We start from the raw sequence: 14,684 nt of genomic DNA on the forward strand, positions 1-14,684 counted from the left end.
TAATGTCGAGGGAGCGTGCGCGCCTGAGCACGCATAGAAGTACCTGGCCTGCTGTTCGGAAATGTAGGAAAGTGTTTTTTTAACATCCATTGCGAATGATAATTTATTCAAACTATAGTTCCTCACAGTAAGCTATTTGGAAAATCTTTCCAACAATCTCCCCCTCAATAATCACCAATCCTCGGTGTGAAAGAGCAATGGTAGTTATAGGCCTACTGCTGCATTGGCCTATAGGCTGTGAGTTCCATGTGCTCATTTCTTTAGCTGCCAATGGATCACATTTACATTTTAGTCATTTAGCAGACGCTCTTATCCAGAGCGACTTACAGTTAGTGAGTGCATACATTATTATTATTATTATTATTATTTTATTCATACTGGCCCCCCGTGGGAAACGAACCCACAACCCTGGCGTTGCAAACGCCATGCTCTACCAACTGAGCTACATCCCTGCCGGCCATTCCCTCCGCTACCCTGGACGACGCTGGGCCAATTGTGCACCGCCCCATGGGTCTCCCGGTGGTGTATCAATGTGTCCATATGACGAGGCTAGTGATCTCGCATTAATTGACTTTGAACTTTTAGATTTGTATAATTTTAATTCTAATTTTTATGACTAACCACGTGACGATGATTTTGAGAAACGAAACCGTTGTTATTGAAATTAAACTGTTCCATGATAATGCGCATATGAAAATCATAAATGGCGCGCAGAACGGTAGAAATGGTTGGATAAATTGTATGCCTGAAACTCACGCGCCGCCTATGAAGTCTTTATAAAATAATTGCCTCCACGTTTCCATGGTGGGATTTTGCCTTGAAGGCTGCTTTGAAACAAGGTAAAACAAGCCTCATAATCTGAAATAAAACGTTCAGGTTTTCAAAATGCATACTGCCTCCAGCTCACATTGTAAAGTGGTGGGTGACGCGCTGATAGCCTGTTGCCTGCACTTTAATGGTGAATGGGAGACCTGCTTCAATTACAAGTTGAGAAATAAAATAGTAGCTTCTTTTAATCACGCACCAAAACTGTTTTTAACACGCGATTGCATTTATAATTGTTACGCCGTGAAAGCAGGTTTTACTCCAGCAGCAACCAGTTGAGGAGCAGCAGGACAAATCCCTCTCAGAATAATCTCTGTATGCTGTGCGCGTGTGATTAGTTGTGTTGGATAAATAAGATACATGCCAACTTAATTCCACTAAATTATACAAATTAACCTATAGACCAATAAGCATGATGGTCAAATGTATTTACATCGACTGATATTTCCATCAATGAGTAAAAAGCATTATTTTGCAATGGGAATTTTTTTTCCCCCTGTCATTTTGGCCGGCAACAGTTTTATTTATCGGCTAAAAGCCTACGGAAACCCTGTGTATGTGTTTAGAGGAGTCTTAAGGGGGAGGTGTGGGGGTAAGTGGGAGGGGAGTGTTATTTCAGCTAATTGTCAGTAATTACTCATTAGTGAAGAAGGTCAAAGTGTTGATGATTGAATTATTGCTTTAGTCAAGCAGCATCACAGCCTCACAGTCCTGGGGCTGCAGCTACTGTGGGAGATAGACTTTGCTTCTCTTAGAATAACATACTAACATACACACTACACACTAACATACACACTACACACTAACATACACACTACAAACTAACATACACACTACACACTAACATACACACTACACACTAACATACACACTACACACTAACATACACACTACACACTAACATACACACTACACACTAACATACACACTACACACTAACATACACACTGCACACTAACATACACACTACACACTAACATACACACTACACACTAACATACACACTACACACTAACATACACACTACACACTAACATACACACTACACACTAACATACACACTACACACTAACATACACACTACACACTAACATACACACTACACACTAACATACGCACTACACACTAACATACACACTACACACTAACATACACACTAACATACACACTACACACTAACATACACACTACACACTAACATACACACTACACACTAACATACACACTACACACTAACATACACACTACACACTAACATACGCACTACACACTAACATACGCACTACACACTAACATACACACTACACACTAACATACACACTACACACTAACATACGCACTACACACTAACATACACACTACACACTAACATACACATTACACACTAACATACACATTACATACTAACATACACATTACACACTAACATACACATTACACACTAACATACACATTACACACTAACATACACATTACACATTACATACTAACATACACATTACACACTAACATACACATTACATATTAACATACATATTACACACTAACATACACATTACACATTACATACTAACATACACATTACACACTAACATACACATTACATACTAACATACATATTACATACTAACATACACATTACACACTAACATACACATTACATACTAACATACATATTACACACTAACATACACATTACACACTAACATACACATTACATACTAACATACACATTACACACTAACATACACATTACACACTAACATACACAATATATACTAACATACACATTACACACTAACATACACATTACATACTAACTTACACATTACACACTAACATACACATTACACATTACACACTAACATACACATTATGTACTACATACACATTACACACTAACATACACATTACACATTACACACTAACATACATATTACACATTACATACTAACATACACATTACACATTACACACGAACATACACATTACACATTACATACTAACATACACATTACACACTAACATACATATTACACATTACATATTAACATGCACATTACACATTACACACTAACATACACATTACACATTACACACAGATGTATGTCTCATACATGTCATGCGTGAATGCTTACGGCCGCAAATTTTTCACGCTTTGCACATGCACACACACACACACACACACACACACACCCTCCCCTCTCCTCTTCCCCTCCCCTCCTCTCTGCCCCTGCCCTCCTCTCTGCCCCTCCCCTCTCCTCTGCCCCTCCCCTCTTCTCTGCCCCTCCCCTCCTCTCTGCCCCTCCTCTCTCCTCTGCCCCTTCCCTCTACTCCGCCCCTCCCCTCTCCTCTGCCCCTCCCCTCTCCTCCGCCCCTCCCCTCCTCTCTGCCCCTCCCCTCTCCTCTGCCCCTCTCCTCTCCTCTGCCCCTTCCCTCCTCTCTGCCCCTCCCCTCCTCTCTGCCCCTCCCCTCTCCTCTGCCCCTCCCCTCCTCTCTGCCCTCCCCTCTTCTCTGCCCCTCCAATCTGCTCCTCTCTCCTCTGCCCCTCCTCTCTGCTCTGCCCCTTCTCTCTGCTCTGCCCCTCCTCTCTGCTCTGCCCCTCCTCTCTGCCCCTCCTCTCTGCTCTGCCCCTCCTCTCTGCCCCTCCTCTCTGCTCTGCCCCTCCTCTCTGCCCCTCCCCTCCTCTCTGCCCCTCCTCTCTCCTCTGCCCCTCCTCTCTGCCCCTCCCCTCTGCTCTGCCCCTCCCCTCTGCTCTGCCCCTCCCCTCTGCTCTGCCCCTCCTCTCTGCTCTGCCCCTCCTCTCTCCTCTGTCCCTCCTCTCTGCTCTGCCCCTCCTCTCTGCCCCTCCTCTCTGCCTCTCTCCTCTGCCCCTCCCCTCTGCTCTGCCCCTCCCCTCTGCTCTGCCCCTCCCCTCTGCTCTGCCCCTCCCCTCTGCTCTGCCCCTCCTCTCTGCTCTGCCCCTCCTCTCTGCCCCTCCTCTTTCCTCTGTCCCTCCCCTCCTCTCTGCCCCTCCTCTCTGCCCCTCCTCTCTGCCCCTCCTCTCTGCCCCTCCTCTCTCCTCTGCCCCTCCTCTCTGCTCTGCCCCTCCTCTCTCCTCTGCCCCTCCTCTCTGCCCCTCCTCTCTGCCCCTCCTCTCTGCCCCTCCTCTCTCCTCTGCCCCTCCTCTCTGCCCCTCCTCTCTGTCCCTCCTCTCTCCTCTGCCCCTCCTCTCTCCTCTGTCCCTCCTCTCTCCTCTGCCCCTCCTCTCTGCCCCTCCTCTCTGCCCCTCCTCTCTCCTCTGCCCCTCCTCTCTGCCCCTCCTCTCTCCTCTGCCCCTCCTCTCTCCTCTGCCCCTCCTCTCTCCTCTGCCCCTCCTCTCTGCCCCTCCTCTCTGCCCCTCCTCTCTCCTCTGCCCCTCCTCTCTGCCCCTCCTCTCTGCCCCTCCTCTCTCCTCTGCCCCTCCTCTCTGCCCCTCCTCTCTGCCCCTCCCCTCTGCCCCTCCTCTCTGCCCCTCTCCTCTGCCCCTCGTCTCTGCCCCTCCTCTCATCCTCTCTGCCCCTCCTCTCTGCCCCTCCTCTCTCCTCTGCCCCTCCTCTCTGTCCCTCCTCTCTGCCCCTCCTCTCTCCTCTGCCCCTCCTCTCTGCCCCTCTCCTCTGCCTCTCCTCTCTCCTCTGCCCCTCCTCTCTGCCCCTCCTCTCTGCCCCTCCTCTCATCCTCTCTGCCCCTCCTCTCTGCCCCTCCTCTCTCCTCTGCCCCTCCTCTCTCCTCTGCCCCTCCTCTCTGCCCCTCCTCTCATCCTCTCTGCCCCTCCTCTCTGCCCCTCCTCTCTCCTCTGCCCCTCCTCTCGCCTCTGCCCCTCCTCTCTGCCCCTCCTCTCTTTCCCTCCTCTCTGCCCCTCCTCTCTGCCCCTCCTCTCTGCGTCTCTGCTCTACACAGAATAGAACGCAGCTCCACATATCTATTTTGAGGGCTCTGAGTGCCATGTCAGTCCCACCCATCACACGCACCATCACACTCACACACACACACACTCACACAGACTCACACACACACACACACACACACACACACACACACACACACACACACACACACACACACACACACACACACACACACACACACACACACACTCACACTCACACTCACACTCACACTCACACTCACACTCACACACAGACACACACACACACACACACACACACACACACACACACACACACACACCGTACTGATTGCTTTACAGCTGATGGTCCCTTTTCTCTCTTAAAAAAAAAAAATTCTCTGGTATCTATTATCCCTGTCTGTCAGTTATTTTCCTTGAAAACACACAGGGGTACAAAATATGTCACATGTTTGAGTCCTCCTCCCTGCCAAAATACACAGTGTCCACAGTGTCCAGCCAGCGGTATTAGAGAAAAGGGATGGAGGGAGGTATGAAAACTAAACTACCTCCCCCTCATACCTCAGGGATGGAGGGAGGTATGAAAACTAAACTACCTCCCCCTCATACCTGAGGGATGGAGGGAGGTATGAAAACTAAACTACCACCCCCTCATACCTCCTCAGATCAACTTGAGTCAGCTTCTTCTGTCAGTGCTTAGGGAAACACACACACGCTCGCAAACATCATTACTACCCTGAAAGCTTTGTTTTCAATTCAAGGTTTCATTTCTCCAACGAGGTAACATTTTAGCGAGCCCTACCACACATTAAAGGAGCTCAACCCCTCAATGTGCAAAACGTCTTTATCAATGCTAATGATGTCTTTCAGGGCGATGTGCTTTATGTGGGCCATCGCTTATTCTTACAACTCGACATGAATTTGAAGAGGTCTGTGTTATTTTAGCTGCTCCCTGAAGGCTTGTTGGGTGTAATAGAGTGGGATGATATCTGTTCCTGCCTCTACTCCACAGGGAGCAGAGCCTACAGGCATGCTAGCTTAACGTCACTGTCAGTGACAACTACCTCCCTACTGTAGACTTCTTAATGGATAAATTCATTGTTAGTTGATTTTCAGTGTGTGTTCCTTTAAATGTCTTGGTCTTGGTTCTTGTTTTTGAGGGCACACATTTTGCTCTGGGTCCGTACTGTTTTCTGCACTGAGGCACATACATAGGAACAGACAGTTCCAGGAGTGCAAGGCTTGTCAGACGACACATACATACGCACACACATGCACGCTGCACAAATGCACACACACACACACACCATGCTGGACTGTTTTGTCTCTAAGGCATGGAGTGACAGGGACACACACACAGGCGACGTGCAGTGTGTCACCACAGCGCTAACAGGCATGTCTGCTGCCCTAATTACAAAAAAGCATCCTGGGAATTTAGGGATGTGCCTAAAGAAGAGAGGAGAGAGAAAAGAGAAAAGAGAGATATAGAGGGGAAGAGCTCTGGGGCTAAAGGAGTTGATCCACGGCAGAAACGGTTCCTCTGGGACTGATCAGAGAATAATCTGGTTAATCCCATAAACGACGCGGGTGGACTCTGCCTCCCTCCCTCCCTCCCTCCCTCCCTCCCTCCCTCCCTCCCTCCCTCTCTTTCCTCCGTCCCTCCCTCTCTGTTCGCTCGTCTCTCTCTCCTGTCGGAGCGGGAGCAGGAGTCAGAGTACGTCCTTCTCTCCAGCTGCTAGGGAGGCTCTGTTGTTTGGCAAGGTGGTTCGGCTGGCACCCCTCTCCACCACCTCTGGAGCCATGTGGCACCCTATGGCATCAGCCTCATCTGGAAGCCCCAGAAGGGAGCTGGGTTATATGCACTGTGAGTACCGCAGGACTGGGACAGCAGGGAGCTGGGTTATATGCACTGTGAGTACCGCAGGACTGGGACAGCAGGGAGCTGGGTTAAAGGCACACTCTTAGAATAAAGGGTTCTTCAGCTGTCCCCATAGGAGAACCCTTTTTGGTTCCAGGTAAAACCCTTTTGGGTTCCATGCAGAACCCTCTGTGGAACGAGTTCTCCAGTGGGGACAGCCAAAGAACCCTTTTAGGTTCTAGATAGCACTTTTATTTTAAAGAGTGCACTGTGAGTACCGCAGGACTGGGACACTGACAGACAGGCTCCCAAGAGTAAAGACCATGGATCAGGGAGCTGAATAGGAAAGATCATGGATCAGGGAGCTGAATAGGAAAGACCATGGATCAGGGAGGTGAATTTATTCAGGCAGATGGTCAGTGGCAGTGCAAAGGGAAACTAGATGAGTGTGTGTGTGGTGTGTGTGTGTGTGTGGTGTGTGTGTGTGTGTGTGTGGTGTGTGTGTGTGTGGTGTGTGTGTGTGTGTGTGTGTGTGTGTGTGTGGTGTGTGTGTGTGTGGTGTGTGTGTGGTGTGTGTGTGTGTGGTGTGTGTGGGTGTGTGTGGTAACACGTTTGCAACACTGCAAAGTCCTGAAATGTTTGTTTTTCGAAAGGGGTTAAAGACACTGTCTTTAAACTGTCTTTTAGTATTTAGGTTTGTTTTATGGGCTGTTGTTTTTTTCTTTAAAGTATGATCTTAAAAAGGTTTTGGGAATCAAGCCCTTTTTCTACTTACCCAGAGTCAGATGAAGTCATGGATATTAGTATGTCTCTGTCCATCCCTTTAAGCTTTCTTCTGTTCTGAGCTTTGTTTTCATTTGATGAGTTCCTGTACTGCAGTATGTTGTGTGGTTATTGTGTAATATTATTATTATTGCTTTATGGTATGTGGGGATTGTTTATAGACAGCCGTTACTGTAAGTCAGAATGAGGTCTGTAAGTCTTACAAAGCAGAGCGAGTTTGGCCAGGGGGCTCCTATAAGGGGGAATAGAATGGGCCTGTTCTGTGTCTTGGTTTAGATTGATGGAGGATGTTGCCTACCTCTTCTTTGGTGATCTCTTAGTCATATGGTGTCGTGAATGATTGCGCATGGTATAAGAAGAGGTCATAAAATGATTCCATGTGTGAAACAGGTACACACACACACACACAGAGAGAGAGAGAGAGAGAGAGAGAGAGAGATAGAGAGAGAGAGAGAGAGAGAGAGAGAGAGAGAGAGAGAGAGAGAGAGAGAGAGAGAGAGAGAGAGAGAGAGAGAGAGAGAGAGAGAGAGAGAGAGAGAAATATTGTGATCTGAGTATGGAAGCCTAGCCCACTCAGTTCAGGGTTCAAAGGTTGTAGTTGAGGCGATGTCACCACCAAGCTATCACCGTAACAACTCTCTCATTCTCTGCGGCTGCACGCTTTCTAGTATTCCCTTCAACATATCCATCTATCTCTCAACACCTCTTTCTTCCTCTCTTTCCTCTCCTCCAATCTCTCTCCCTCTCTCTCTCTGTCTCTGTTGCCCGTCACTCTGATCTCTCCATCACCCCTCTTCCTCTGTGTTTTTCCCTTCCTCTGGTTGGCGAGGTGTTGGAGGTGTTGACGTGATCCACTTACACACAGACAGAAGCGAGACAGAGACAGGGTCCTGTCAGTAGCCATTTTTCAGCCGAGAGGACCGACACAGTGTGTGCGCGGATGTGTGCGTGTGCATTTCTGTGGCAGAGCTGCGACGAGTTGGTTATATTTTTGTATTGAGTATATATCTCCATACACCTTTGTTAATTGCTTGTGTGGCGTAATTTTACCGTCCTTATTTACAATGTAATTCATAAACACGATACCTTCCTTGTAATTTTTTTCTCCAAGAAAATTGGTCTTTCCTCTATCAGTTTAGCCATATTATTTGCTGTAATATTTGTTCTGCCTCTTCTGGAGGATGAAATTTGAATTTTAACCAACTCTGTGTGGCTTCAAACAGGGATCAATTGTCAATTCACCGGAAATGGTTGGTTTTAATTTGTATAACAGCAAAAAGCCCCCTTAGTATCCTGCTGGAAAACCAGTTGGATTTAGATATAATTTCAGTAGGCCTCAAGAGAGAAGTTTAATGCCTTTAACCCTAGAAACTCATGTTCATTATATAAATATGCCCGTTTTAACTTTATCTGGTTTGCCCAATCCAAATAAAATGAAATATTTTTTCTCACATGATTTGACAAAGGATTGTCCTGGAGTCAGTAGAACCATGAATAAATATGTTAACTGCGACATCACTAGAGAATTAATCAGGGTAATTTTTCCAAAGATGGACAGGTATTTCCCTCTCCATGGTTTCAAGATCCTATCTATTTTGCTATCACTCAACTTTTCCGGGATATGTACACCAAACGCATCAACTTCAGCATCTGCCCATTTAATCGGGAGACCACATAGCAGTTTAAAATGTGTATCTTTTAGATACCCAATCTGTAATATAGTACACTTATCATAATTGGGTTTTAGTGCAGAGAAACTGGAAAAATTATCCATGTCCTCAATAAGGCCCTTCAAGGTTAAAGATTGAGGACTTGAGAAAACTTGAATCGTCGGCATACATTGATACTTTTGTCTCCATACATTTTTAGCCCCTTAATGTTATCATTAGACTTAATTGCCTTTCCTTTTGCCTCGTCCCTCTCAAGCATAACATTTTTATAGCTAACAGTTCAATGGCCCTAATAAGTATGGTGACAGAAGGCAACCTTGTTTTACGCCTCTTGACAATTCAAATTTCTTAGAAGGATTGTTGTACATTACTTTTAGCCATTTTTTGAGAGATTCTCCAAAGTAAAAAAAAAAAATCCAGGCACTTATAAATAGATTCTAGACGTTTCTCAAAATCTGCTATAAAGATGATACCTGGTTTCCCTGCGTTCTCAAAAGTTTTCAATTATTTATAGTAGTTACTCCAGTATATCTTCCTTTTAAGAATCCCGTCTGATCGTGATGAATAATGTCTGATAGGAGCTTTTTAATTCTATGAGCAATACATTTTGCCAATATTTTTGCATCTTTAACATTGAAGGGTGAGGGGACTCACATTTTTTAAAGAGACAGAGTCTTTGTTCTGCCCCCCCCTGGTTCCTGCTTCAGTAGGAGAGGGATCAGTCCCTCTTTTTGTGTGTCATATTTGCCATTTATATATGAGTAATTAAAACATGATAGTAATGGATCTTTCAGTAGTTCATAAAAAGTTTGATATATCTCTATTGGAATGCCACCGAGGATAGGTGTTTTCCCCCGTCTGAAACGAATCAATTGCCAACCATAGTTCGTCCTGTGTAATTAGGCCTTCACAAGATATCACAAAACTCATCGACAAGTGAGGTTGGAGGAACTTGACAAGAGAACATTTTGTTTTAAATATTTTCAAAATGTCCTTTGGTGAGATGAGGATTTCTCCATCGTTTGTAGCTATTTTCTGTAGGTTATTTTCGGTCGCTTAGGAAAAACATTTTTCGCTGTTCTCCCTCCAATTTGCTCTGTTTTTTTTTTGATAAATGAAACCTGATCATTCCTGAATAAGTTCCTCAAACTCCTTTTATTTTGCGTCTAGATTATTCAGTTGCTTCTGTTGTACGTTGATCAACTCCATTGATATGTAATGTTAGATTTTCTTATTTCTGTCTTAAGTCTTTTTCTCCGTTGACTGATACGTTTTTGTTTTGGGGATGAAAATGTAATTGAATGGCCTCTAAAGGAAAAAGTATGTTATGAATTTGTTCGTTATTGTTAAGAAAGGAGTGTCAATCAATAAACCCTGGTTAAAGTTCCAATATTCCGTCCTCGAGGAAAGTCTGTCATAGTTACATGGAGGGATATAAGTTGATGATCTGATCACATTTGATCCTCAATCAAATACTTTTTTCACTTTTGGCACCATAAAAAAGGATACCAGAAAATAATCAATCCGACTAGCTTGCACATGCTGGTCCCCCCGTGGAGACCCTTCTTCCCTGGCACCTCTGCGCAGTCAAACCATTAGGATTATGCTGTGCCGCCAGGGCCACAGAATTCTGCCCCCTCTCTGATTGTCAGAGTGCGGCCCCCTGGATACCGGTAAGCGTCAGATTCTCTCTAGGATACCGGTAAGCATCAGATTCTCTCTTGGATACCGGTAAGCATCAGATTCTCTCTTGGATACCGGTAAGCATCAGATTCTCTCTTGGATACCGGTAAGCATCAGATTCTCTCTTGGATACCGGTAAGCACCAGATTCTCTCTTGAATACCGGTAAGCATCAGATTCTCTCTTGGATACCGGTAAGCACCAGATTCTCTCTTGGATACCGGTAAGCATCAGATTCTCTCTTGGATACCGGTAAGCACCAGATTCTCTCTTGGATCTGACCAATCGGAATCCACGCTTCAAGATTGTTTTGATCACGCGGACTGGGATATGTTCCGGGTAGCTTGCAAAAATAATTTAGACGAATACACTGAAACAGGGACTGAGTTTATCAGGAAGTGTATAGGAGATGTTGTGCCCACTGTGACTATTAAAACCTACCCTAATCAGAAACCGTGGATAGATGGCAGCATTCGCGCAAAACTGAAAGCGCGAACCACCGCATTTAACCATGGGAAGGTGACTGGGAATATGGCAGAATACAAACAGTGTAGCTACTCACTCCGCAAGGCAATTAAACTGGCAAAACATCAGTATAGAGACAAAGTGGAGTTGCAATTCAACGGCTCAGACACGAGACGTATGTGGTAGGCTCTACAGACAATCACGGACTACAAAAGCAAAACCAGCCACATCGCCGACACTGACGTCTCGCCGCAAGACAACCTAAACACCTTCTTTGCCCGCTTTGAGGATAACACAGTGCCACTGATGCGGCCCACTACCAAGGACTGTGGGCTCTCTTTCTCCGTGGCCGACGTGAGTAAGACATTTAAGCATGTTAACCCCCGCAAGGCTGCTGGCCCAGACGGCATCCCTAGCCGCGTCCTCAGAGCATGCGCAGACCAGCTGGCTGGTGTGTTTACGGACATTTTCAATCTCTCCCTATCCCAGTCTGCTGTCCCCACATGCTTCAAAATGGCCATCATTGTTCCTGTACCCAAGAAAGCAAAGGTAACTGAACTAAATGATTATCGCCCCGTAGCACTCACCTCTGTCATCATGAAGTGCTTTGAGAGACTAGTCAAGGATCATATCACCTCTACCTTACCTGTCACCCTAGACCCACTTCAATTTGCTTACCGCCCCAATAGATCCACAGACGATGCAATCACCATCAAACTGCACACTGCCCTATCCCATCTGGACAAGAGGAATACCTATGTAAGAATGCTGTTCATTGACTATAGCTCAGCATTCAACACCATAGTACCCTCCAAGATCATCATTAAGCTCGAGGCCCTGGGTCTGAACCCCGCCCTGTGCAACTGGGTCCTGGACTTCCTGACGGGCTGCCCCCAGAGGGTGGTGCGGTCTGCCGAACGCATTACCGGGGGCAAACTACCCGCCCTCCAGGACACCTACAGCACCCGATGTCACAGGAAGGTCAAAAAGATCATCAAGGACATCAACCACCCGAACCACTGCCTGTTCACCCTGCTATCATCCAGAAGGCGAGGTCAGTACAGGTGCATCAAAGCTGGGACCAAGAGAATGAAAAACAGCTTCTATCTCAAGGCCATCAGTTTGTTAAATAGCCGTCACTAGCACATTAGAGGCTGCTGCTGCCTACTGAAATCGCTGGCCACTTTAAGAAATGGAACACTAGTCACTTTAATAATGTTTACATATCTTGCACTACTCATCTCATATGTATATACTGTATCTTAGTCCATGCCGCTCTGTCATTGTTTGTCCATTCCTTACTTAGATTTGTGTGTATTGGGTTTATGTTGTGAACTTGTTACATATTACTTGTTAGATATTACTGCACTGTCGGAGTTAGAAGCACAAGCATTTCGCTACACCCACAATAACATCTTCTAAACACGTGTATGTGACAAATAACATTTGATTTGATTTGATTTGGAGAGAAAAAAGCACCAGATTCTCTCTTGGATACCGGTAAGAACCAGATTGTCTCTCATTGATCTAGTTTGTATATCAAGTAAGGATTCTCTTAGAAACTTGTTTTAATATTGCTGTGATTAAATCTATAATACTCTGAGAGTCTGAGAGATGACGAGATGACTGTGATGACAGATGAATCCTACTAACCCTGAGAGATGACGAGATGACTGTGTTGACAGATGAATCCTACTAACCCTGAGAGATGACGAGATGACTGTGATGACAGATGAATCCTACTAACCCTGAGAGATGACGAGATGACTGTGATGACAGATGAATCCTACTAACCCTGAGAGATGATGAGATGACTGTGATGACAGATGAATACTACTGACCCTGAGAGATGACGAGATGACTGTGATGACAGATGAATACTACTGACCCTGAGAGATGACGAGATGACTGTGATGACAGATGAATCCTACTAACCCTGAGAGATGACGAGATGACTGTGATGACAGATGAATACTACTGACCCTGAGAGATGACGAGATGACTGTGATGACAGATGAATCCTACTAACCCTGAGAGATGACGAGATGACTGTGATGACAGATGAATCCTACTAACCCTGAGAGATGACGAGATGACTGTGATGACAGATGAATCCTACTAACCCTGAGAGATGACGAGATGACTGTGATGACAGATGAATACTACTAACCCTGAGAGATGACGAGATGACTGTGATGACAGATGAATCCTACTAACCCTGAGAGATGACGAGATGACTGTGATGACAGATGAATACTACTAACCCTGAGAGATGACGAGATGACTGTGATGACAGATGAATCCTACTAACCCTGAGAGATGACGAGATGACTGTGATGACAGATGAATACTACTGACCCTGAGAGATGACGAGATGACTGTGATGACAGATGAATCCTACTAACCCTGAGAGATGACGAGATGACTGTGATGACAGATGAATACTACTGACCCTGAGAGATGACGAGATGACTGTGGTGACAGATTAATCCTACTAACCCTGAGAGATGACGAGATGACTGTGATGACAGATGAATACTACTGACCCTGAGAGATGATGAGATGACTGTGATGACAGATGAATCCTACTAACCCTGAGAAATGACGAGATGACTGTGATGACAGCTGAATCCTACTAACCCTGAGAGATGATGAGATGACTGTGATGACAGATGAATACTTCTGACCGCCGTTTTCATAAGCCCCATGCTCTTAGGTGAATATGTCTAGTCAATGAGAAACAGAAATCTGACTAGTAAACACAAACAGTCAGTCTGTCTGGGTGTTTTTCTCTCTCCTTATCTCTGCTGTCTGCAGTGTGCTGATTGGGCCATGATCATGATGATCATTCAAATGGTCTCTGTGTATTACGCTGAGACTGGGGCGGTCTGGTCAGGGCATCCTACCCAGGTCAAGGGGTCACTGGATGTGAGCAGGTTGGATGGGAATGAGAAGCGTACCAGTGAAGTCAGAGAGAACAGGGGCGTTCCCTTGCCAGCAACAGCACATGCAGCCAGCCTGATTTCTTACCCTTCTTCCCCTCCTCTCCTCCCCTCCCCCCTCCTCTCCTACTCCTCTCCCCACCTCTCCTCTCCTACCCTCCCCCCTCCTCTCCTACTCCTCTCCCCACCTCTCCTCTCCTCTCCTCCTCCCCACTCCTCTCCTCTCCTCCTCCTCTTCCCTTTTCTCCTCTCCTCCCCTCCCCCCTCCTCTCCTACTCCTCTTCCCTCCTCTACTCTCCTCCCTCCTCTCCTCCTCCTCTTTCCTCCTCTCCTCTCCTCCCCTCCCCCTTCCTCTCCTCCTCCTCTTGCCTACTCCTCTCCCCATCCCCTCTTCTCCCTCCTCCCTCCTCCCCTCCCCCCTCCTCTCCTACTCCTCACCCCTCCTCCCCTCCTCCTCCTCTCCTCCTCCTCTTGCCTCTTCCTCTCCCCATCCCCTCTTCTCCCTCCTCCCCTCCCCTCCCCCCTCCTCTCCTACCCCTCTCCCCTCCTATCTCCCTCCTCCCCCCTTCTCCC

General features: G+C 46.3%; 1 protein-coding gene across 5 annotated transcripts in view; it reads left to right on the plus strand.

Moving 5' to 3' along the window:
* The window catches only part of rxrgb (retinoid X receptor, gamma b), a 68,610-nt gene that overhangs the window by 11,826 nt on the left and 42,100 nt on the right, over positions 1–14,684 (plus strand). The window contains exon 1 of one of the 5 annotated variants that reach the window (XM_084164240.1): positions 6,395–6,575. The exons of 2 other annotated variants lie outside the window; for them this stretch is intronic. In XM_084164240.1, coding sequence (XP_084020366.1) covers positions 6,512–6,575 — 64 coding nt within the window. In that variant the 5' untranslated portion in view covers positions 6,395–6,511. Of the gene's footprint in view, positions 1–6,394; positions 6,623–14,684 lie in introns of those variants that run through there. 2 more of the 5 variants (XM_084164241.1, XM_084164244.1) reach the window with 2 other exon arrangements.

The sequence above is a fragment of the Coregonus lavaretus genome, assembly GCF_964263955.1.
Source record: "Coregonus lavaretus genome assembly, chromosome: 6".
In the NCBI taxonomy this organism is placed as follows: domain Eukaryota; kingdom Metazoa; phylum Chordata; class Actinopteri; order Salmoniformes; family Salmonidae; genus Coregonus; species Coregonus lavaretus.